General features: G+C 40.3%; 1 protein-coding gene across 2 annotated transcripts in view; it reads right to left on the reverse strand.

Annotated features, from left to right (window-relative positions):
* The window catches only part of Adamts17 (ADAM metallopeptidase with thrombospondin type 1 motif 17), a 347,197-nt gene that overhangs the window by 259,484 nt on the left and 64,579 nt on the right, over positions 1–23,134 (reverse strand). For both annotated transcript variants that reach the window (XM_076848849.2, XM_076848848.2), the window contains exons 5-6: positions 1,259–1,342; positions 551–708 (exon numbers count right to left, since the gene is read on the reverse strand). In XM_076848849.2, coding sequence (XP_076704964.1) covers positions 551–708; positions 1,259–1,342 — 242 coding nt within the window. The remainder of the gene's footprint in view (positions 1–550; positions 709–1,258; positions 1,343–23,134) is intronic.

Consider the following 23,134-nt stretch of genomic DNA (forward strand, 5'->3'; position numbering starts at 1 on the left):
CTGCAGCCTATGAAGAAACTTCACTGTTTTCTTCAAGTAGAGGCTGCAGGTGACTTCCACAGACATCCAGAAAGTTCCAGTGGATCCCATGCTACCTGCCAATGGCACATCTAGCAAGGCCTTGTGGAGCACGCACACGCCTGTGTGGACTTCCTCCCTCAGGAAACTGGTGGCATCCACTCTCCTCCCTGACAGTGTTCCAAAGCCAGTGTAAAGCCGCTGCAGACCCGTGTGAGCTCCTTCCCAGACGGCATTTTATTTATTGGGGGAATAAATAATAAACTTTCTTCCAAGTTCTAACTCTTCTAAGATTTTGGTATTTTTCTAATATTCATATTAGAATGAATGGCTGACTCTTAGTGCTAGGCAGCGGGAAGAACATGTCCGTAAAAGTGGGTGCTCTCGTTAATCCCTATTTTACTGATGAGGGAACTGAAGTCCAGTTAGGTAGACAAAGGTCTGACGTCAGCCTGAATCCTAACAGCATGCCCTAGAAAGGGGAACATCTCCTCCCTCTTGCATGTCAGCCATAGATTGACTCTAAATTTACCTGGTCACAAATACAGCAGCATCCACAGGGGGTGTATCGTCCTTCCCTCCTGGAACCTGATTGTTACCGAGGTACCGCGCACCTCCATATTCCTCATTCTGCCAATGACAGAAGCTCTCCAGGGACCGCTCGCCATGGTGCCCAATGGACAACTTGGCCTAAAAAACATTGAGGAGGCAGTCAGAGAAGTGGACACCCAGGAAGTACAGTGTCCATCCAGACCGCAGTGTGAACATTAAGCTGGAGACAGCTGCTAAGACATCATTTGATGACTTGTTATCTCCAAATAAAAGAACAACATAAGCAGGTATTCCCTTGAAGAGAACATCAGGGACCTTATCTTTCAATTCAAAAGAAAAGCAATCTACTTTTCTGTAAACACAACAGGGTACCCAACCAAGCAATGTGACCTCAATCTCACGTTGATGGCCCAACTGTATAGGTATCATGTTCATGGGGGAGTGCCCCGAAAGACAAGACCAGGGAACACTGCTGCAGTGACTTCTACTGGGATGGAAGCTCCACGAGGCTGTCAGGATTCTAAAGGCCCCTGGAGCTTCATACATATCTGAGAACCTTCGCAAGACCTTCCAGGAGGGGAGGGGAATGGGCAGGATCCCATTGCCAGGGCTCTTCTGTGATTCAACTCAGCCAATGCCAGTTACATATACCTCTGTGTTCTTCTGAGAGGTGCCCATGGGGACTTACAGGACGTTGTCGTAGGAGGACAAGCTTGGTAACTTGAATGTTGATTTTAATTCCAAGACTCTGGTGCTGAAACATATTGTACACCTATTAAGAGAGAAAAAGATACAAAATATCTTTTAAAATACAGTGGAATCTTGGATGAGGGCTTAGAAAAGTGAAAAGATAAAAGACAGCATAGAAACTAAGGCAATCTGAATACACTATAGACTTTACAGTAACGTATCAGTATTGACCCACTAATCATTACAAACATACCTTACTAAGATGTTAAGAATAAGGGAAACTAGGGGCTGGGGTTGCGGCTCAGAGGTAGAGTGCTCGCCTAGCATGCATGAGGCATGGGGTTCCATCCGCAGCACATTATAAAAATAAAATAAAGGTATTGTGTCAACTTACAACTAAAACAAAAATAAAAACAATAAAGAAAAAGAATAAGGGGAACCATGTCTAACTCTCTGTACAATCTGCTCTTTTCTGTAAATCCAAAACTGCTCTAAAATACAAAGTCTATTAATAAAGATCATATTAAAATGCAGCATGTGCTCTTCGATAATAATATATAATTCAAATTTTGGTGTTGATAAAGATTAGAACAAAATATACATATATGGGAGAAACATGCCCAGATTTTATTTCTAAGGTTTTCTGAGATCAAAAATAACGCCCTTCAAAGCAAATCTTCCAAAATAAAAATAGATATGATAGAAATCTCTGGAATCACACATATGCACATGCATACATATACACCCGAAACTAAGCTAGAAACCCATTAGCTTTTCATCAAAAAAAAAAAAAAAAATGTGTAGGTCAGGAGATTTGGGGAAAAAAAAAAAAAAGACATGATGCTAGATGATTCGGGTCAAATATTCAAAACTCCCATTCTGGGCGTTCATGCAAGGAGATGGAAGCAGGGAGGAGACAGGATCCTGCTGTGTGCCAGCCACAGTCATCTCTAACCCTCACCACCACCCTCAGCTGGGAAACAGGCTCAAGCTAGAATCACCTGATAAAAACAGCCAAAGGTGACTTGACCCAAGCCCAGGCTCCTCTAGCCAAAATATTCATTTTCTTCTTTAGTCCCTGAAGTCCTCATTCTAACCAAAGTTTGTCACTGAGAGAAATTATGGTAACAAAGGGATATGTCCTTCTCAGTTATGGTTCAAGTGTAACTTGAGTGTCCCCCAAATGTCCATAAGCAAAGATTTGGTCCCTAGGGGGTTCCAGTGGGAGATGCTGTGAACCTCTAGGAGGAGGGGACTTATGGGAGGCCCCAAGGTCATGAGGGATGGGAGACACATCCCCAAAAGGAACTGTGGGACCCCATTCTTGCTCTCACTGCTTTTTGGCTTGAAATGTGACTGCTTGCTCTGACATGCATGCCTGTCATTATCATGTGCCGTCTTTGCAAGAGGCCAAAGCGATACGTCTACCTGATTTTGAACCTGAACCTCCAACACTAGGAGCTCAGCAAACTTTTTTACTTTACAAGTTAGTAACCTTGGGCATTTCATTATAGTAATACTAAACTGACTAATACCCACTTCTTGTTGGCAGAACTTAATTGTAAAGACTTCAAAATCAGAAGTCTTGGAAAGTGTTCCAAGGAGAAGGGATGAAGGGAATCTTGAATAAGGCAGAGAAATCAACGTTGATGTGACAAAGAAAGACCACTGACTTTAAAGATCCCTTGACTTCCTTATCTATAAGATTACTCTGAGAGGTTCAGCAGGGAAGGTGATAAAGGACGCAGTAGTAGCAGGACACAGAGGGAACAGGGATGAGAACTTTCTGAATATTCTATCTTGTTTTTACTCATAGATACAATTCAGAGAGGAGAATTTTCTTTTTAATTTTTTAAACTTCTGTTCTAATTAATTATACATGACAGTAAAATACACGTATTTTATATCATGGAGTACAATTTCTTTTTTCTGATTGTACACATTGTAGAATCACATTGGTCATGCAGCCATATAGGTACATAAGGTAACCTCTGCTTCATTCTACTATCCTTCCTACCCCTCCATCCCCTCTATCTACTCTAAAGTAACTCTATTCTTCTCTACCCCATTCCCCACCAGGGAAGAATTATCTACCAGCAACACTGTCACTTTTCCTATTTGGTGTTTTGTTTCCACTATTGACTCAACACCATCAGCAGAAGCCATGGCCACTGTAGACAGCATAGCCAGGTCAACTCAGGCCAAGTGGAGCTGGTCAATGACACAGTACCTGGCCTGCAAGTCGGGCAGGCAGTGCTGAACGCATCTGTGTAACACGGGAATTAGCTGCATCATGGCTTGGAATTTACTGTTCAAAACTGTTGTTACAGTTAATAAAATCTGTGTAACTTAATAGTTTTTCCCACAAGGAAAACCACAACACATTCACTTTTCTGTTCTCACATTTCCACCCCTTGACACAAATTTCCTTTCCTCAGGAACAAAATAGCAGTCATGTTTTAATACTGGATCACCTTTAGGCCGATTCTGAAGTCATGTCTTCATTATCTATCCCCAATCCTAGAGGAGAAGGGGAAAGCAGGCAACTTTTTCCTTGTTTTAGTGTTTCCAGAACACCCAAGGGCTCTACCTCAAATTTTTCCTAAAATATTCAGCATAAGAATTGGACTCAAACTGGTAAACCTCAGTTTGAAACATGAAAATAAGAATGAGCAAAGATGTAGTTATGATGGAGAAAAGTCGAATTGCACAGGATTTTGTTGTAAGGTGACTTAAACAAAACCCAATGAGGCTGGAGGTATAGCTCAGTTGGGCAAAGTGGGTGCTTAGCATACACAGGGCCCTACAAACCCTAGCACCAAAATAAAGAAGCAGAGCCTATAATGTCAAAAGTAACTAAACACTAAAAATATTAAGAAATGTTGTAGATTTCAAAAAACAATGTGGAAAAGCACCTCTCAGTAATATTCTGAACTGCTGCATAAATAAAGAACCTCAGGGAATGATTGAAATGATCAGGGAGAATAAAACGGCAGGACAAGCTCCCTGTTAAAATCACCCATTTGTTCCTTGCTGAGCTGGACATAGTTCAGAACCAAATTCATTTCATACCCCAATATTCAGTCCCTTCCCTTGGAACAAAAGCATTGAAATTTTAAAAAAGAAGAATAACTTGAAATGGAAGAGGAAAATAAATTCAAAATTCCAGGGGCTTGGAGACAGGGTGAAATGGGGAGCTAATCAATAGCTATGTAGTGTCCGTTCTGCAAGATGGGAGAATTCTAGCGATTGGTTGGACAATGATGTGTATATACTTAACACTGAATTGTGCACTTTAAAAGGGTTAGGATGGCCAGGCACAGTGGCACACATCTGTAATCCCAGTGGCTCGGGAGGCTGAGGCAGGAGGATTGTGAGTTCAAATTCAGCCTTAGCAACTCAGTGAGGCCCTAAGCAACTCAGCAAGACCCTGTCTCTAAATAATACACACACACACACACACACACACACACACACACCTGTATATATACGTGTGTGTATATGGGCTGGGGATGTGGTCCAGTGGTTAACAGCCCCTGAGTTCAATTCCTGGTACCAAAAAAATAAAAGAAATAAAAGTTAAGATGGTAAATTTTATGTGTATTTTATCAAAATTAAAAGTTTCATGCTTGGAATAATATTCTCTAGAAACTCCTGAAATAGTAGTGTTCTGGTCCAAGAGGGAAGATATCAGAGCCTGATTATAGCACTTCGTCATTAGCTGCCTGCTGACCACATTCCAACAAAGCTCTGCAGAACACCAGGCAAGGGCAGGTGGACACCAGGATCTCCCTTGAGGCCCCACACCAGGTGCAGCAAGCCAGATGAATACCCATGACAGCCATGAAACACAAGAAGGATGGCCAAGCCTGTGTCTCTTCTCCGAGGAAATTCAAGCTCAGAAGTAGTCCTAGAGATAGCAGCCACATGATGCTTAGGGAGACACCTGGTTGGGCATGGAACACTGTAGAGTCTGGAAACTCTGTCCCTAGTGTCCAGCTCTGGCAATGTCCCAGTGAATACTCAGAGCCCTGGCAGCCTTTGTCATATTTCCTTGGCAGCATGAGGGCCAAGCCAGGTGGACCTATTGCCAACAACTCACTGTGGCTCTCACTGGGCAACCTGAGGACACCATGAGGAATGAGGGATGGCAGAATGAGGGAGCACAGAAGAGTAGGTGGAGGGGCAGGTCAGGAGAAGCTGCTGGTACACCAGGCAGAATTTTCACAAGGTCACCATCTCTGGGCATGACCCTAAGCATGCCCAGAGACAGACAGGCATCCTCAGTTAATAGCATCCCAACAGGAAGGGACTAAATTTTCTAGTCCCCAAAGCAGAAACATCAACATTCCCAGGGACACATGCTGAAATGCATACCCTGAAGTCCTCTCTAGACCCCTCTAAATCAGAGACTGGAGGTGGCCAGGCCATCTGTGTTGAACAAACCCCCCAGGGCTTCTTACTCTCCCCTCGAGTATGAGAACCAGTGAGTGTTTTAACACTGTGCTAATTTTGATGGTCAGCAGAGAAAGGTTTGTTGTCTATTTCATATGGTAATTAAGTGAAATTGATGTCATTTTTCCTCCAAAGAGAGCCTGTCTGGAATGTCTCAGGTTTTTCATTCCATTCCATGGTTGTTAAGGAAGCTAAGAACAACCAAAGCTCTGTCAAGTGGCTCTGTTTTCCAATTTGGCTGCTCAAACAGGGAGTTTCTGGTGTCCGCACCACCTGCTTCCATCTGCAATTTGTTCTTTAAAGTCACATATGCAAAAAAGGCACAACACATCTTCAAAATCCACAGCAGCCAAACCAGCACCAGCCTGGTGGAGGCTTCCTTCTCTCCACATAGCTGCATGGCTTGGCTGGGGACACAGTGCCAGGAGAAGGACTCCACTCCCCTGGAAAAGAGCTGGGCAAAAGAATTTATTCATTACAGTGCTGGGGATGGAACCCAGGTTCTCATGCATGTTACACAAGCACTCTACCACTGAGCCCTAGCCTCAGCTCTAGGAGAAGCTTTTAAAACAGACATCAGTGCACAGTGCACACTGCCCCTCTGCTTAAGCCCATCAGCAGCTCCCTGCCACATGCCAAGAAAAGCCAACTGGCCATGCCCTGGTGTAATGGCCTGCCTGCTGCTCACAGTCCCCACCATCCTCCCATCACACACCAGGAACTGCCCCTTTGGGTGCACTCAAATGCCAAGCTGATCCCTGCTGGGGGGCTCCTCTTGTCAGCTTGTCACTACCCACTGTAAGTGAAGGGTCACATCTCACAGAGGCCACCTCAGTCACTTGTTATCACTTGTTTTTTTTTTTTGCACAGCAATTAATCGCTCTCTGATCTTCCTTCTCAATGGTTGAACACTGCCTATTGTTCCTTCTATGGAGCCGGAAGAGGATGAGACCTGGAGTCATTTCTACTCCCAGATGAGGGTAGAAGAGGCTATAGCTCATGTTAAGTGCAATAAACACAGCTGAACAGAATCGACACATCTCTTATTTTTGTGGTAAAAAGCATAGAACTTAAAACCATCTCCGCCACTTTTAAGCATTACAGTTCGTGGAGTCAAGAACATTCACATGGCTGTGCAAATATCACCACCATCTCCTGAACAACATCTCGCAAAACTCATATGCTGTGCCCATTAAACACTCACTCCCCATTCCTGCCACACCCAGCTCCCGACAACTAACGTTCTACTTTCTGTCTCTATTTATTTCACGACTCTAGGTATTTCACATAAGTGGAGTCCTTCAGTATTTGTCTTTTGGTGACTGGCTTATTTCACTCAGCATTATGTCCTTGGGCAGCATCCATATTGTAGCATCTGTAAAAATTTCCTTTTTAAGGCTGAGTAATAATCTAGCATATGTATGAGTCATGTTTTGTTTATTCATCCATGAATGGATACTTAATTGCTTTCACTTTTTGACTACTGGAAACAATACTACCAGAGTACAAATACCTCTTCTAAATTTCTGTATATACAGAAGTAAAATCATGGGCTCATATATCATTTGAGTCAGCCTCTTTTATACCCTAGTCTTTGTACTGGCTAGACACTTTGCAGTTTTTTTTTTTTCTTTTAATGGGGACCAAACAGCATCTATTGCTATTTTCATGGGAGTTGGAGGTTTCTCCCACAGGGTCTGCTCTGGAGGAAAGATGGGGCCCTATTCCCACTATAGAATCTGAAGGTAATTGAAACTCATTCTGCCTGTTCCCTAAATGCACCCCCATTCCCAGGACTTTAATTCTAAAGGAGGGATACAGGTAATTAGGAGACATTCCTAGGACAGAGACTTGGTGGCAGAAATCCAGTGGTGGACATCAGCATTCAGCAATATGTCACCAGCCCTGGATTCTGGCCTGCCCTCCACCTTGATGTTGCCTGATGCTGATCTCCCCGAGTCCCTTCCCCTAAAACCCCTGCCCCAACTTTCTCCCCATTTTTGAGCCTGGTAGTCTAGACCTCCTTCTGATCCTGGACATCTCCCTCTATACCTCTAAATACATTTTCCTGTTCTACATCAGTTAGTCCAGATCCAGTCCGTTGCTTATAATCAACAACTCTGATGGAGACAAGGGCCAGGCTGCCTGCTTCAGGGATTAAAAAGCTTCCTTCCTTCCTTGTTGAAGAACAAGACCACTTTATGAGCTGCCAGATTCCTTCTATGCTTCTTCGTGGTTATACAAGTCCTCAAAAAATGACCACAGGGCTTGGGATGTAGCTCAGTGGTAGGACACTTGCCTAGCATACACGAGGCCCTGGATTCAATGCCCAACACCATAAAAAACAAATTTTCAAAAATAAATGACCACAGTAGTTCTGCTTTCATAGCAGTCATTGCTTCTGTCACTTTGGAGTTCCTGCAACAGGTAAGGCTATGAAGCCCTTCTTAAGCAGCCAGCTGTTCTCTCCAGTTCTTCTTAACCATGCAGGTTTTATCTTCTCCTTTCTCTACCACTCTCCTTCAAAGGCAAGGTGTGCACCAAGAGGGACTGACAGGATTGCCCATGGCATATCGCCTACCTCATGGGTAAACATGTCATTGCCTTTGTGTAGGAACCTGTTCTGCCAGAGTTCAGTACACCACATCCCCAGGGTGTTCTTGGAATACAAAAGGCTTTTCAGAAGCAAATTTATCAGGGAATCTAAAAAGTACACTCTTTGTTAACATGACTTCAGTGCTAAATCCTTTACTAAGGATGTTGGTATAGGGCACCTGTCACTCATATATAGACTCACCGACTCCACGAATATTTCTGGATCATCTGCATGTATACTGAACATGAAGTACGGTGATAAATGTAGACATAGCCCTACTTTATTGAGTTTACAGAAATTGGAAGGACAGTAAGTAGGAGGGGTATTTTTAATTATAGTACAATATGTGTAACATCAAACTTACCACTGAACAAACTGTTAAGGGTACATTTTAGTGGCATTAAAAACATTCACATTGTTCTACAACCATTACCCTGACTCATCTCCAAAACTTTTGTAATCTTGCAAAACTGAAACCTTACACATGAAACACTAATACCCCATTCTTCCTCCTCAGTCCCTAGCAACCACCACTGGGCTTTCTGTCTGAGAGTTCCATTACTCTAGTTGCCTCAGATTAATGGAGTTATTTAGTATTTGTCTTTTGATGACTGTTAATCTCACTTAGCATCATGTCCTCAAGGTTTCTCCATGTTGTAAGATTTACAGGAATTTCCTCCTTTTGTAAATTAAATAGTATTTCACTGTACATATATGACATATTTTATCTCCTCATCCAACAATGGATACTTGGGCTGCTTCCACTGTTTGGTTTATTGTACATAATGCCACTATGATCACATTTGTACAAATGTCTTGTGTCCTTGTTTTCAGTTCTTTTGGGGTATTTATTCAAAAGTGGAATTGCTAAATCACATAGGTGTTTTCTCCCAAAAGAACCACACTGTTTTCCACAGCAGCTATACCACTTTACATTCCCACCAGCAGTGGTGAGGGTTTCCATTTCTCTACAATCTTACCATCTTTAGTTTTGTTTCTGAGGATGTTTTTGTTTGCTTTACAACAGCAATCCCAGTGGGCATGAAGTGGTCTATATCCCTAATGATTACTGATGTTGAGCCTATTTTCATGTATTTTTTGGCCATGAGTATATCTTCTTTGAAAAAATGTCCATTCGAGTCTTTTGCACATCTTTAAATCAGATTGTTTATTTGTGGGGTTCAGAAGATCTCTATATGTTCTGGATATTATCTAATATGTGATTTCCAAATATTTTCTCCCATTCTTTTCTCCCATTCCTCTGATACACAAAACTTTTTAATTCTGATGAAGTTTAATTCATCTATATTTCCCTTGTCAACTGTATCTTTGATATAACATCCAAGAAATCACTGCCAAACCAAATGTTACAAAACTTTTCCAATAGGTCTTCTTATAATTTTAGCTCTTACATTTAGGACTTCAATATAATTTCAGCTAATATCTGCATATGCTACCAAAGTTCTGGCTTCTTTCTTTTGCATGAAATTATCCAGTTTTCTTGAATATCCATGTGTAGAACTAGATCCCTCTCTCTCATCCTGCACTAAAGTCAAATCAAAGTGGATCAAAGACTTAGGAATTAGACTAGAAACTGCAACTGACAGAAGAAAACATAAGGTCAACACTCCAACATATTGGCACAGGCGCCAACTTCCTTAAAAAAACTCCTAAAGTTCAAGAAGTAAAACAAATAATCAATAAGTGGGATGCCATAAAATTAAAAAGTTTCTGCACCACAAAGAAAAAAAATTAAGAACATTAAGAAAGAGCCCACAGAATGGGAGAGAATCTTTGCCAGCTACTCCTCTGACAGCAGTTTAACATCCAGAATATATAAAGAACTCAAAAAGCCTCCCCCCAAAACACACACATCACAACAACAAAAAAAACAATAAAAAGGCAAAAGAACAAAACACACATTTCTCAAAAGCAGCACCACAAATGGCCTACAAATATATGGAAAAAAATGTTAAACATTCCTAGCAATCACAGAAATGCAAATCAAAACTACATAGATTCCATCTCACTCCAGTCATAATGGCAATTATCAAGAATACAAACAATGATGAGTGCTGGCAAGGATAAGGGGCGATGGGACACTCAAACATTGCCCCTGGAACTACAAATTAGAACAACCACTCTGGAAAGCAGTATGGAGATTCCTCAAAAAAAAAAAAAAAAACAAGAAATAGAACCACCACATGATTAAGCTATCCCACACCGTGGTATTTATTCAAAAGAACTGAACTCAGCATACTATATTGCTACAGACATATCAATGTTTATAGCTTACAGCAGTGCGATTCACAATAGCCAAAATATGGAACCAGCCCAAGTGCCTGTCAACAGATGAATGGATCAAGAAAATGTGGTATATATACACAATTGGGTTTTACTCAGCCATAAAGAAGAATGAAATAATGGCATTTGCCAGTAAATGGGTGGAACTGGAGAACATCATGCTTAATGAAATAAATCAAGGTTAGGGTCAAATGTTTTCTCTCATAATGGAAGTTAGAACAAAGGAAGGGGAAAAGAGGGAGGGGTCAGATATCATAAAGAGAAGATCAGAGGTGAAGCAGATAAGGAGATTGAGGGGGAAGGAAGAGGGATGGGATGAATTTGACAAAATCAAGCTATGTATGTGTATAAATATATCATAGGGAATTCCACTTTTATGGATATCTATGAAGGACCAATCAGAAATACATGAATAAAAGGAAGACTAATAGAGTAGAAGACAGAGAATAGGGAAGAGAGGGAGGAGAAAGAGTGGGGGCACTGGGTCTAAAGTAAATTAAATTCCATGCATACATGGTTAAATGAAGCCAACTATTATGTATAACTATAATGCACTAATAAAAGCATTAAAAAAGAAATTAACAAGTTTTTCCCGGTACAAATTGTTGAAAAGTCTGTGACTCTCCCCTGGACAACATTGGCATCCTTGTCTAAAATCGTTTGATCATATATGGAAATGTTATTCCATATGTTATTATTCCATTGGTTTACAGGTTTGTAAAGAGTTTTGATTACTATAATTTTATGGCCAATTTTGACAAAAGGAAGGGCGAGTCCTCCAAATTTTTCTTTCTCTTTCAATATTGTTTTGGCTATTCAGGGTCCTTTGAGATTTCATATGAATTTTAGGATTCATTTTCTTCAGAAATAGAAAAAAAAATGTCATTGGTATTTTGATAGAAATATCATTGAATCTGTAGATTTGGGTGGTATTTATATTGTAACAAACAGCAAATCTCTCAATCCATGAAAATGATAACTTTCCATTTGTGTCTTGTTTGATTTCTCTAATCAAAGTTTTATAGTCTTCAGTGCATAAATCTTGGTTACGAGGATTTTATTCTTTTCAATGCTGCTGTGTAAGTGAAACTGTTTTTCCTTGTCAGTTTGTATACTGTCAACATACGTGAAAATGCAGTGAACTTGTGGGAATTGATTTTGTATGATGTTATTCTGAATTTGTATGTTTGTGTGTCTGTCTGTCTGTCTGGGTAGGGAGTGGGAGCACAAGCATGCCCGCTTTAGGGTTTTCTACATATAAGATCACGCCATCTGTGAACAGGCATCATTTTAACCTTTTAACTCTTCATTATTGGGATAGTTTTTACTTCTTTTTTCTTATCTAAATGCTCTGATTAGAACTACAATGAAAGAAGTAGCAAAAGTGGGCATCATGGCCTTATTTCTGATCTTGAAGGAAAAGTCTTCATCTTCTCACTATTGAGTGTGGTGTTAGCTATGGGTTTTCATAATGTAAGGTATTTCCTTTGATTTCTAGTTTATTGAGTAATTTATCATGAAAGGGTGCTGAATTTCAAATTATTTTTCAATGTAGATGACTCTTGATTTTCCCCTAATTTTGTTAATGTGGTATATTAGGTTTATTAATTTGTGTATTAAATATTTATACATGTATAAATGTTATATTTATTGTATCAATTTTTATTAATATTTAATACCTTTTCACTCATCACCTTCTTAAAGTCTATTTTACTGACATGAATACAGCCACCCTGTTCTCTTTTGGACACCATTTGCATAAAATATCTTTCTCCATCCTTCACTTTCAACCCATTCCTGTCTTTGGATCTAAAGTGAGTTTCTTGTAGACATATCACTGAATCATGATTTCAAAAAAAATCATTTTACCAATTTCTATCTTTTGATTTGGAAGTTTAATCCATTTACATTTAAGACAATTACTGAAAAGGAGGAACTTCCGCATTTTGCTATTTATTTTCTATATAACTTTTTTGTCCCTAATTTCCTGCATTACTAATTTCTTTTATATTAATTTTTTTTTCCTGTTGTCAAACTTTCAAATACCCTCTGATTTCTTTTTGTGTAGATTCTACAGATACTTTCTTTGGTGTTACATTTAATAAGAATTACGGTTATAACACACTATTTTGACTTTATACCAGCCTAACTTCAAGAGTGTAAAGAAACCTTGCCACAGAAGGATTTCTTTTTCAAAAGCACATAAATACGGAATTGCAAATCCAAACAGGGACTACCAAATCAAAGCAGGCTTCTGTGATCAACACAGCAGAGTGGGCTTCTTTAGAGGGACCAGGAAGGAAGGAAGGACCCTCTGAGGTGATATTTATAAGTATCCTAAAAGACAGAAAAGCTTACTTGGTAAAGAACAGAAGAGCCCTCTTGGAAAAGGCCACAGGTCACAGAGGAGCTAGGTACCTTAGAAACAGGTGGCCCACAGAGTGGAAGCCAAAGCTGAGATAGGGAAAAGAATGAGGTGCAGGAGATGTGGTGGGCCCTATCACACACACAGTCAGGAGGGGCCCCAAGAGCAAGGGGAAGCCACAGAGGGGCGTATGCTGCTGAGTGACAGAGCCCTAATTCTTCTGGAAGAAGACTTTGCTGGCCACTCTTCAGCAAGGATTCAAGAGGGAATTAATTTTTTTTTTTTTTTTTTTTAAAGAGAGATTGAGAGAGAGAGAGAGAGAGAGAGAGAGAGAGAGAATTTTTTAATATTTATTTTTTAGTTTTCGGTGGACACAACATCTTTGTTTGTATGTGGTGCTGAGGATCGATTGAACCTGGGCCGCACGCATGCCAGGCGAGCACGCTACCGCTTGAGCCACATCCCCAGCCCGGGAATTAAAATTGAAGTGAGGAGCCCACCAAGGAAGTTCCAGCAGCTGTCAAGGCCAGAAACAATGGTGGTTAGTTCAGGCCATAAGGGAGATAAAGAATGGATTGAGATGTGGGTATCACTTTGAGCAAGGTGCTATGGGGGTCCTCAGCCCTGGGCTGAAGTCTTTGCCTTGCAGGGTACCCATGGGCCCTGTCATTCCTCAGAGCCTCCGTTTCCTTCTGTATAAAATAACAAAATTCACCAGCAGACTGGGGCTGTAGCTCATTGGCAGAGTACTTGCCTAGCATGTGAGGCACTGGGTTCGATCTTTAGCACCATATACAAATAAACAAATAAAGGCATTCTGTCCGTTTACAACTAGCAAAAAGATAACAAAGAAAAGTCACCAGGCAGGAGGCAGCAGTGATGTGAAAGCTCCCGCCTGCTGGCAGGGCTGGGGCACATCACAAGCATCCCTTTCCTTCTCCTCTCTAATGTGGGAGACCGGGCCAGCAGTGGACACTCATCTAACATGCTGCCACAGAGATGCTATGAAAACTGTGAATGAAACTTGGCACCAAATTCTCTTGGCTCGGAATACAGTTTGAGCACATGATTATATGCCTTGGGGACAGGGCCTATCTGGGTCCCTGACAAGTTCCACATTGCGGGGGTCAAGGTGGCACACTGGGGCAAGTAGAGGCTCTGCCTACAGAGACCCAAGTGGGAAGGCAGGAAGGCAGTGGGTACCCAGCCATCTGCACCAAGGATTCTCTTCCCACAGCCCAGAAAGAAATGGAGTGAAATGAAAATGGCAACCAATTCTGGAAGGTTTCCCTTCAAATACAGGGGGTTAAGAAGCCGGAGCTACTTCAATCCTGCAGCCCCCAAAAACCCTCTCTGGAGGAGACAGAAGGCTTGACAGCATCCTCGTCCTTCCTCACTGCTCCTGGGGGCTATTCTAATGACAGGGCTCTGTGTCCCAAGCTCATCCGTTCCCTTCCTCCTGGCTCACAGGTTATCTCACTTCTCACAGAATCCCTCTCTAAAGCAGCCACAGGCAGGAGAGAAACCTCTGTATTTCCTAAACTGGGATTTAAGGGATTGAGAAGAGAGGAGGTGGTGATGGAGGCCGGTCTTGTTCAAAACAAGACATGTCAGAAGGTAAGTGTTTTTCCTATGTACTGGGTAGCGGCCCAGGGAGGAAAGGGTTGCATGGAGAGGCATCAGTGTGCTCGGTCTGCAGACTCAGTTTGCATTTGCTTCAATCAGGCCACAAATTGCAAGTACAGACCACTGAAACGACGAGGGTCCTCACACCACACTGTACACACAGCAGGCAGGCCTCCTGAGGAAACGTTCCAATCCAATCTTAATGTGAGTGGTCCCATAGTTGCCATCAGCAATGGGATCTTGAGCCTCTGGGGGTTTACTATGAAGCAGCTGAAGAGGAGTGGGGGTGTTGAATAAAAAGCAAGGAACACAATGTTCCATCTTTCTGCCCTTCAATCTTCCAGCCCATGTAGGGTGGGGTAGAGGGGTGTTCCCATATATCATCCTCATCCCTCCCTTCCCAGCCTGTCTTAAAATGCCCAGATGTTAAGCTATGGAAATGAATATCAAAGCAGAAGCTATGCCTTATTATTACCTTAGCTGATGTAATGAATGTTTATTCCTTACATTTGTACATTGGATGATTAAAAAATAAAATAAGATGAAAATATCTGCAGGTAGAAGAGCCTGGTACAGAGCCAGGCCCCCCATCCTTCCTCTCAGGCTTCACTGGGGCAGTCCTTCATTAACCTGTACTGGGGAGACTGGGTTTGTGAAAATGGAGAACTCAGAACTCATATAAGTGTTTCTTAAAAAATAGACCCAAGAGCCCTGAAGTGTTACCAAAAGCAGGAGACACAACTGCAGGTTAGAGAAGAGTGCACTTCCAGCAGATTTACAAAGTGGGAAGACTGTTCCTCAGTGAGGTGGGGAACTCACTGAAACCGAATACAGGACTATAAAAGAAACCACAGAGACACAGAGTCACGAGCTTCATGATATAAGAAATACTACACCAGAGACGCACCAGCCTGGCTGCCGGTGGTGGTAGCAGTGGATGCTGAGGGAAGCGGCGGGGCTGGCAGCCCGCAGATAAAGAAAAGAAAAATTGGCTGCCAAACCTGTGGATCACAGAGGAAGGGTGGTTTCAACGGAGGCAGGGTCAGTGGAGAAGCGGTTCAGTGAAAGCCAACCCGAAATAGCTCGTCCCAGGGGCAGTTTGTGGGAGTCAAGATCACTGGTGGAAAGCAGTTCCTACGCAAGGAAACACCCGCACTTGGTGAGGACACGGGTTGCCACATGGTGCAGGAAACATCTATAAGTGCTGCACAACAGCAAGTGGAGAAGGAGACTAGGAATCCATAAAGGAAGTTGCCAGCATTCACCTAGGACAATCCCCAGAGTGTGCCTGAACCAGAGTGACTGAAAAAGGCACACAGAAAAATACCTGGACGATACAGGCTCTGGCCACCAAGGGAGAAATCTCCCTTGGTTGCTGGCGCTCCATAAGAGCCATTGGGAAGATGCCTCTAGTGGTCCCACAGAAGCATCCGCACTCCCAGGCAGACACCCAGTAATTTATAACAGTGAAGGTGAAACCTGTGGAGGTTTAGTCCCTAGATCCTAAAAGTGGATTTTACTAGAGGCCCTTGAAATCCTGGCATCTAGCAGAGACTGGCATCACCCCAGCAGGCAGCAAAAATCAAATCTCAAATACCCACCAACAAAGTTCCAAACTTTAGTCAAGACCAAAGCCCAACTACTGCAACTTCCAATTTAGAACACTGTGGCGCCCCCCACTACAGAAATACACACCTTGTCAGCACCCCCCCCCCCCGTCCCTCCCATCCAGTACTGGGAGCCTGGAAGCTGAGATCTACCACAACCAGCTTTGCCTCCTAGCCACAATGGCTACCATCTAAGTGAGGAACACAAAGGTGTTGGACTTAACAACTCCCAGCCCTCGACCCAAGGGCTACAAAGCCAAAAAAGAAATACAAAGAACAAAATTTCACCTCTGCCAACAGTTTTGACTACCTCAGCACAAACAAGCAATTTATTTCTCATTAAGACTTTATTTTTTTCTTTCATTTTTCTTTTTCTCTCCATATTCCCCATTTAAAAATATATTCTTATACTTTTATTATTTTATAATTTTAATTTTTTCAAATATCATTCATTGTATTTTAATTTTTAATGTTTTGCTAATTCTTTAAAATTCTATGTGGATGTATGTGTGGTGGGGTGTTCTCATTCTGCACATAGGTTTGAAAAAATATATATTTTCATATAATTTTACTTTCAATAACTGCTTTCCTCTGAACCTGTTTATTATTTAACCTTGGTTTGACATGCAGGGGGTGTAATTATACATGAGTTTGAGTTGTTTTAATCACACACATTTGCTTATTTGTTTACAATTTGGTTTTTGTCCCTCTTATTACCCTACTTCAATCTCTTCCCTTTTCTTTCCTGTTCGTTCTTCCTCTTTCATTTTGAAAATATTTTTAATTTTTTATTTCTCCTTCACTATAACTGACATGCTACCTATCTTCTGCCTCTCCTATGCTCACTTTTTAAATTCGAACTTTCTCTTGCCTTCCTACCCTATTTTTCTTCACATAAGAAACTGTAATCCTACTAAATAGAATTATATAGTTTAGGTTACTTCTAACCTATTCATGTTGTTGTGATTATTAATTATTGGATGACAGACACCTGCTATCTAATGCCTGATCTATTTCAGGTTTCTAAATTGTAAATGCTGACTCCCACCAATCCTATGTAAGTGGCAATTACTGTTATAGACATTTAGGTTAAAGCTGAACATCTATTATTAACATTAGTGTATTCCATTCTCCCCCCTTCCTCTAAGAAGGGCTGGAAAGTGATTGGGACACGTCAAGTTCACAGAGTGGAGATCCTGCTGCAGAGCAATACCCACAACTCAACCAAGTAAAAGTGAATTTAAGCCCACACAAGATTTAGTCCCTGAGTCATAGCATTACTTTATCACATAGAACAGGGAAGACAAATCCCTATACCAACAACCAGGCCCCAAGGAGAAACAACAAGGGTAGGGTGGGTATGGTGTCTCATGCCTGTAATTACAGCAGCTCAGGAGGCTGAGGCAGGAGGATCCCAAGTTCAAAGCCAGCCTCAGCAAAGTCGAAGCTCTATACAACTCAGTGAGAACCTGTCTCTAAATAAAATATAAAATAGGCCTGTGGATGTGGCTCAGTGGTTGAGTGTCCCGAGTTCAATCCCCAGTACCCACCCACCCCCAAAAAAACATGAAGAATAAAGCAGCAAACATAGGCAATGAAAGACCATTAAAAAAAAAAGATATTGAAAAGAAAACAATAAGAACCCCTGGAAAAGACATAATTAATCAAATTAAGAGTTCACTTGAAAGCATCACCAAAAGATTATTTGCATATATAACAGAATATATGCCTCAAAGATAAAACTTCAGGCCTTGAAGACAGAGTGTATGAACTTGAATACTCATTATGCAATAAAGAAAAAAATAAAATCATGATCTGGATATACAAGAACTCTAGAAAAGAATGTGAAGATATAGATTAAAGCATCAGGAATATTTTAAGTAAGATAGTAACAGAAAACTCCCCATATCACAAATGAGATAGATATCAACATACAGGTGGCATATAAGACCCAAAATAGACAAGATCAGAAGAGAAATTCTTCAAGACACATCATGTTAAAAATTACTAATACATAAAATAAGAAAAGAACATTAAAATTGCAAGGAAAAATGTCAGGTCACATTTAGAGGCAAACCAATAAGGTTCATCTCTCATGTCTTAACTCAGACCCTAAAACCAAGGAAAGCCTAAATGAGATATGCAAAACTGTAAAAGAAAACAATTGCCAGTCAAAATTGCTATACTCAGTAAAGTTTTCTTTCAAAATCAATGTGGAAATAAAAACTTTCCATGGTAAGGATAAACTAAAAGAATTTATGACTACCAACCCACCACTACAAAGAATACTCAAAAATGTACTGCACACAGAGGAACTTAAAAAACAAATTCCAAAGTCTCCAAATAGATGAAGATCACTAGAAGAGTAACCAACTAAATGAACTAAATGAAAATCAAGACAAAATTTAATAAAGCAAAGAAATTAAAATGACTAAAAATTACAAATTCATATCCATAATAACACTAAATGTAAATGGGCTCAACTCCCCCAATTAAAAGACAGATTACCAAAATAGATTTAAAAAAAAAAGAGAGAGATCCAACTCTATGCCATTTGCAAGAGTCTCATCTCATAGGCAAAGACACCCACAGGCTAAAGGCAAGAGAACAGAAAAAATATTCCATGAAAATGGAGTCCCCAAACAAGCAGGAGTAGCTATGCTCATATTTGATAAAGCCAATTTCTACTAAAAATTAATCAGAAGAGACAAAGAAATCCACTACTTCATGGAAAAGGTAAAAATCCAAAAGAAGATATAACAATATAACTATATAACATTATATAACAATACATTCCAAATGATTGTATACATCTAATTACATTAAAAAACATACTTCAGGATATAAAATTCCAGATAGATCCCAACATAATAATATTGCATGATTTCAATACACCTTATCAATAAACAAGACATTCAAACATAAAATAAAAAATATTGCCAACTAAATACATGAACTGAATGGAACTAATAGACATCAACCAAATATTTCACCCCCAAACAGCTGAATTTACCTTCTTCTCAGCAGATCATGGAATATTTTCCAAAATAGACTCTATTCTAAGACACAATGTAAATCTGAGAAAATAAAAAAATGATATAATTCCATGCATCCTATCAGATCATAATGAAATGAAACTAGAAATCAATAGCAAGAAAATAACATAAATGACTAAAGACAAAGATTGAACAATACTCTTAAAGAAAGAAGGGATCATAGAAGAAATCAAGAAACTCAGCAACAAATAAGAATAGACATATAACATACCAAAATCTCTGGGACAGTATAAAAGCAGTTTTAAGAGAAAAACTTATAGCATTGAGTGCCTTCATTATAAAACAGAGAGAGAGAGAGAGAGAGAGAGAGAGAGAGAGAGAGAGAGGGGCAGTAAGTCCAAATAAGCAAGCTTATGCTCTACCTCAGGGTCTTAGAAAAAGCAGAAAAATCTAATTCCAAAAGCAGTAGAAGATAGGCAATAATAAAGATCAGAGCTGAAATTAATAAAATACATAAGATCAATGCAAGAAAGAATCTGTTCTTCAAAAAACTAAGATTGATGAACCATTAGCCAATTTAACAAGAAAGAGAAGACTCAAATAAACAATATTAGAGATGTACTGAAAAAGAAGATTACTATGATCATTTCTGAAATCCAGAGGATCATTAAAAACTTTTGAAAATATATACCTCAATAAACTGGAAAATGTAGAAGACACTGAAAAGTTTCTAGTTACATATGACCTAACCAAATTAAACCAGGAAGATATAGAAAACCTAAATAGATCAATATCAAGAAATGAAATTGAAGCAGCAATTAAAAGTCTTCCAACAAAGAAAAGTCTAGAACTAGGTGGATTTTCAGCTACGTTCTATAAGATCTTTAAAGAAAACTAATATCTGGCTTTCTCAAATTATTTCACAAAATTGAAGAGAAGGAACATTCCCAAATACATTCTATGAAGCCAGTATAACCCTGATACAAAAACCAGGCAAAGATACATCATGGAAAGAAAACTACAGACCAATATATCCCTGAGAACATAGATGCAAAAATCCTTCATAAGACATTAGTAAACTACATTCAAAAACACATTAAAAATAATATACTATGATCAAGTGGGCCTCATTCTGGGGATGCAAGTTGGTTCAACATACACAAATCAATAAATGCAATTCAGCACTTAAATAATATTAAGAACAAGAATCATATGATCATCTGAATAGATGCAGAAAAGCCTTTGATAAAATCCAGCTCCCATTCATGTTAAAAACACTGGAGAAACTAGGGATACCAGGAATTCACCTCAACATTACAAAGGCAATAGATGATAAACCGAAAGCCAATATCATACTGAATGAAGAAAATCTGAAAGTATTTCCTCCAAAATCAGGAACAAGACCAGGATATCCACCACTTCTATTCAATATAGTTCTCAAAACTCTAGCTAGAGCAATTAGGCAAGAAAAGTAATTAAAGGGATACCAATAGGAAAAGAAGCCAAACTGTCTCTTTTTTGCTAATGACATGACCCTATATCTAGAAGACTAAAAATACTCTACAAAAAGACATCAAGATCTGATAAAAGAATTCAGCAAACAGCAGGATACAAGATCAATGTTTACAAATCAATAGCTTTCCTATAATTCAACAGAGATTATCCTGAAAAAGAAATTAGGAAAACCATCCTTTTCACAATAATCTTAAAAAACTTTTTGCAAACTAATCAAGAAGGTGAAATATCTCTAAAAATGAAGATTATAGAACACTAAAGATACAAACTGAAGATTTAGAAGATGGAAAGACAACCCATGTTCTTGGACAGAATAAATATAGCAAAATGGCTATACTACCAAAAGTAATATACAGATTCAATTCAGTCCTCATGAAAATACCAATGATATTCTTCACAGAACTAGAAAAAAAGTCCTAAAATTCATTTGGAATAAGAGATCCAGAATAAACAAATTTTCAGCAAGAAGAATGATACAGAATGCATCACAATACCTGATCTCAAATTATACTACAGAGCTATAAGACAAAAACAGTATGTACTGGCATCTAAATAGACATGAATACCGATGGAATAGAACACACAGAGATAAAACCCATACTTAAAGTCACGTGATACTGACAAAAGTACCCAAAATATATACTGATGAAAAGATAGCCTTTTAAACAAACGCTTCTGGGAAAACTGGATATCCATATGTAGGATAATGAAATTAAGTCCTCTTACCCTGCACAAAAGTCAAATCAAGATGGATCAAAGACTTAGGAATTAAACAAGAGGAGAAAATATGGAATGAATTTGAAAAAAAAATCACGTTACATGCAAATGTGAATATACCACAGGAAACTGCACCTTTATGAATATGTAGAAAGTACCAATCAAGAATAAATAAATGAGCAAAAGGAAGACCTGTAGCAAAAGGAGAGTGGGGAGGTTAGGGAGTGAAAGAGGGAAGGAAATGTGGATTGAAATTGAACGCCATGCATGTATGATTTTTGTCAAAAAGAACCCAACTACTATATATAACTATAGTCGTCTAATTTTTAAAAACTTTTTGAAGTTAACAAGAGCAATTCTGTTTCAGGGAATATACCCCAAAAAATTGAAAGCAGGGATTCAAATAGATATTTATATACCCATGTTCATAGCAGCATTACTCATAATAGTTGTCTTGATCCCTCTTCTATGGCTACAACTGTACCATGGCTTGGGTGATTTCATGCTTCTGGAGGCCTGGAAGCCAAAGAGCATGACACTACATCTGCTCAGCTTCTGGTGAGGACCTTCTGCCGCGTTGTAACATGGTAGAAGGCATCACATGGCGAGAGTGAACAATGTGCTAGCTTGGATCTCTCTTCTTCTTCTTATAAAGCCACTAATCCTGTCATGGAAGTTTTTGTTTAATGGGGACAAGGTTTCAGTTTTGCAAGATGAAAAAGCTCTGGAGATAGGCAGTGGTGATGGTTACCAGATATTGTGTAGGTACTTAATATCTAGGACTTTAAACTTAAAAATGGTTCCAACAGTAAATTTCATATTACATATGTACTGTATCATTAAAAAGAAGAAGAAGAAGAGGAGCAAAGAGGCCTCCATGTTGAAAAGAGAATACCAGTGGCAGGTCCCTGGGCGTCCATCACTGGTCATCTTGCAAAAGGGCCTCTCATGTGAGGAGATGTGTGGGTCCATCAAACAGCCCAACACCAAGGCTGCCCTCAAAGCCCTGCTGAAAGAACCTCTGCTTTAGAGCACAGCAAGTCCACATGCAGATGGACAAGACAGAGGGAGCTTCCCACAGGCAGAGAAGTCAGCCTGGTAAGTCAGCCTGACAAACAGGGGCTCATCCCCTCCACCAGCAGGTCACCAGGGGGCTCCTCAGGACGAAGGTCAGCAACATGCATTTCCTTGTGCAGTTAGGGAAGAGGCTTGGGTCAATGGTCATGGGCCTGCCAATGACAACCTGTGTGGCCTGGCAGTGTCCACAGTCTTGGGCCTTCTTCAGCCTCTGGGAAATGGCCTGTGGGGTCCCCTCCCCACAAGATGAGACTCAGTCCTGGTGTCCTCTGTGCAAGCCACAGCACGCCACTCAGCTTCCAGTCACCACAGCCCCAGCTAGATGATGGCCAGGACTAGACTGTGGTAGGAAAAGAACGCTCATCCAGCTTTTCTTCTATCTCCTACCCACAGCCCCACCCAATCCACCTCTAGAACCCCAGAGGACCCTTAGAGCAATACCCCAACATGGACAAAGTGCTGCCACATGCAGACCTTGGATAGCCCAAGCTACTCTGAGGCCCCTCTCTAAGTCTGTCACAGTCAACTTCTTTCCCACAAGTTGGATCTCTGTATACAGAGCTCGTCATCCCGGTCATTTAAGGACATCTTCAGCCTGGGTCATTCCACCCTACCT

The sequence above is a fragment of the Callospermophilus lateralis genome, chromosome 3 (genome assembly GCF_048772815.1).
Source record: "Callospermophilus lateralis isolate mCalLat2 chromosome 3, mCalLat2.hap1, whole genome shotgun sequence".
Lineage (NCBI taxonomy): Eukaryota > Metazoa > Chordata > Mammalia > Rodentia > Sciuridae > Callospermophilus > Callospermophilus lateralis.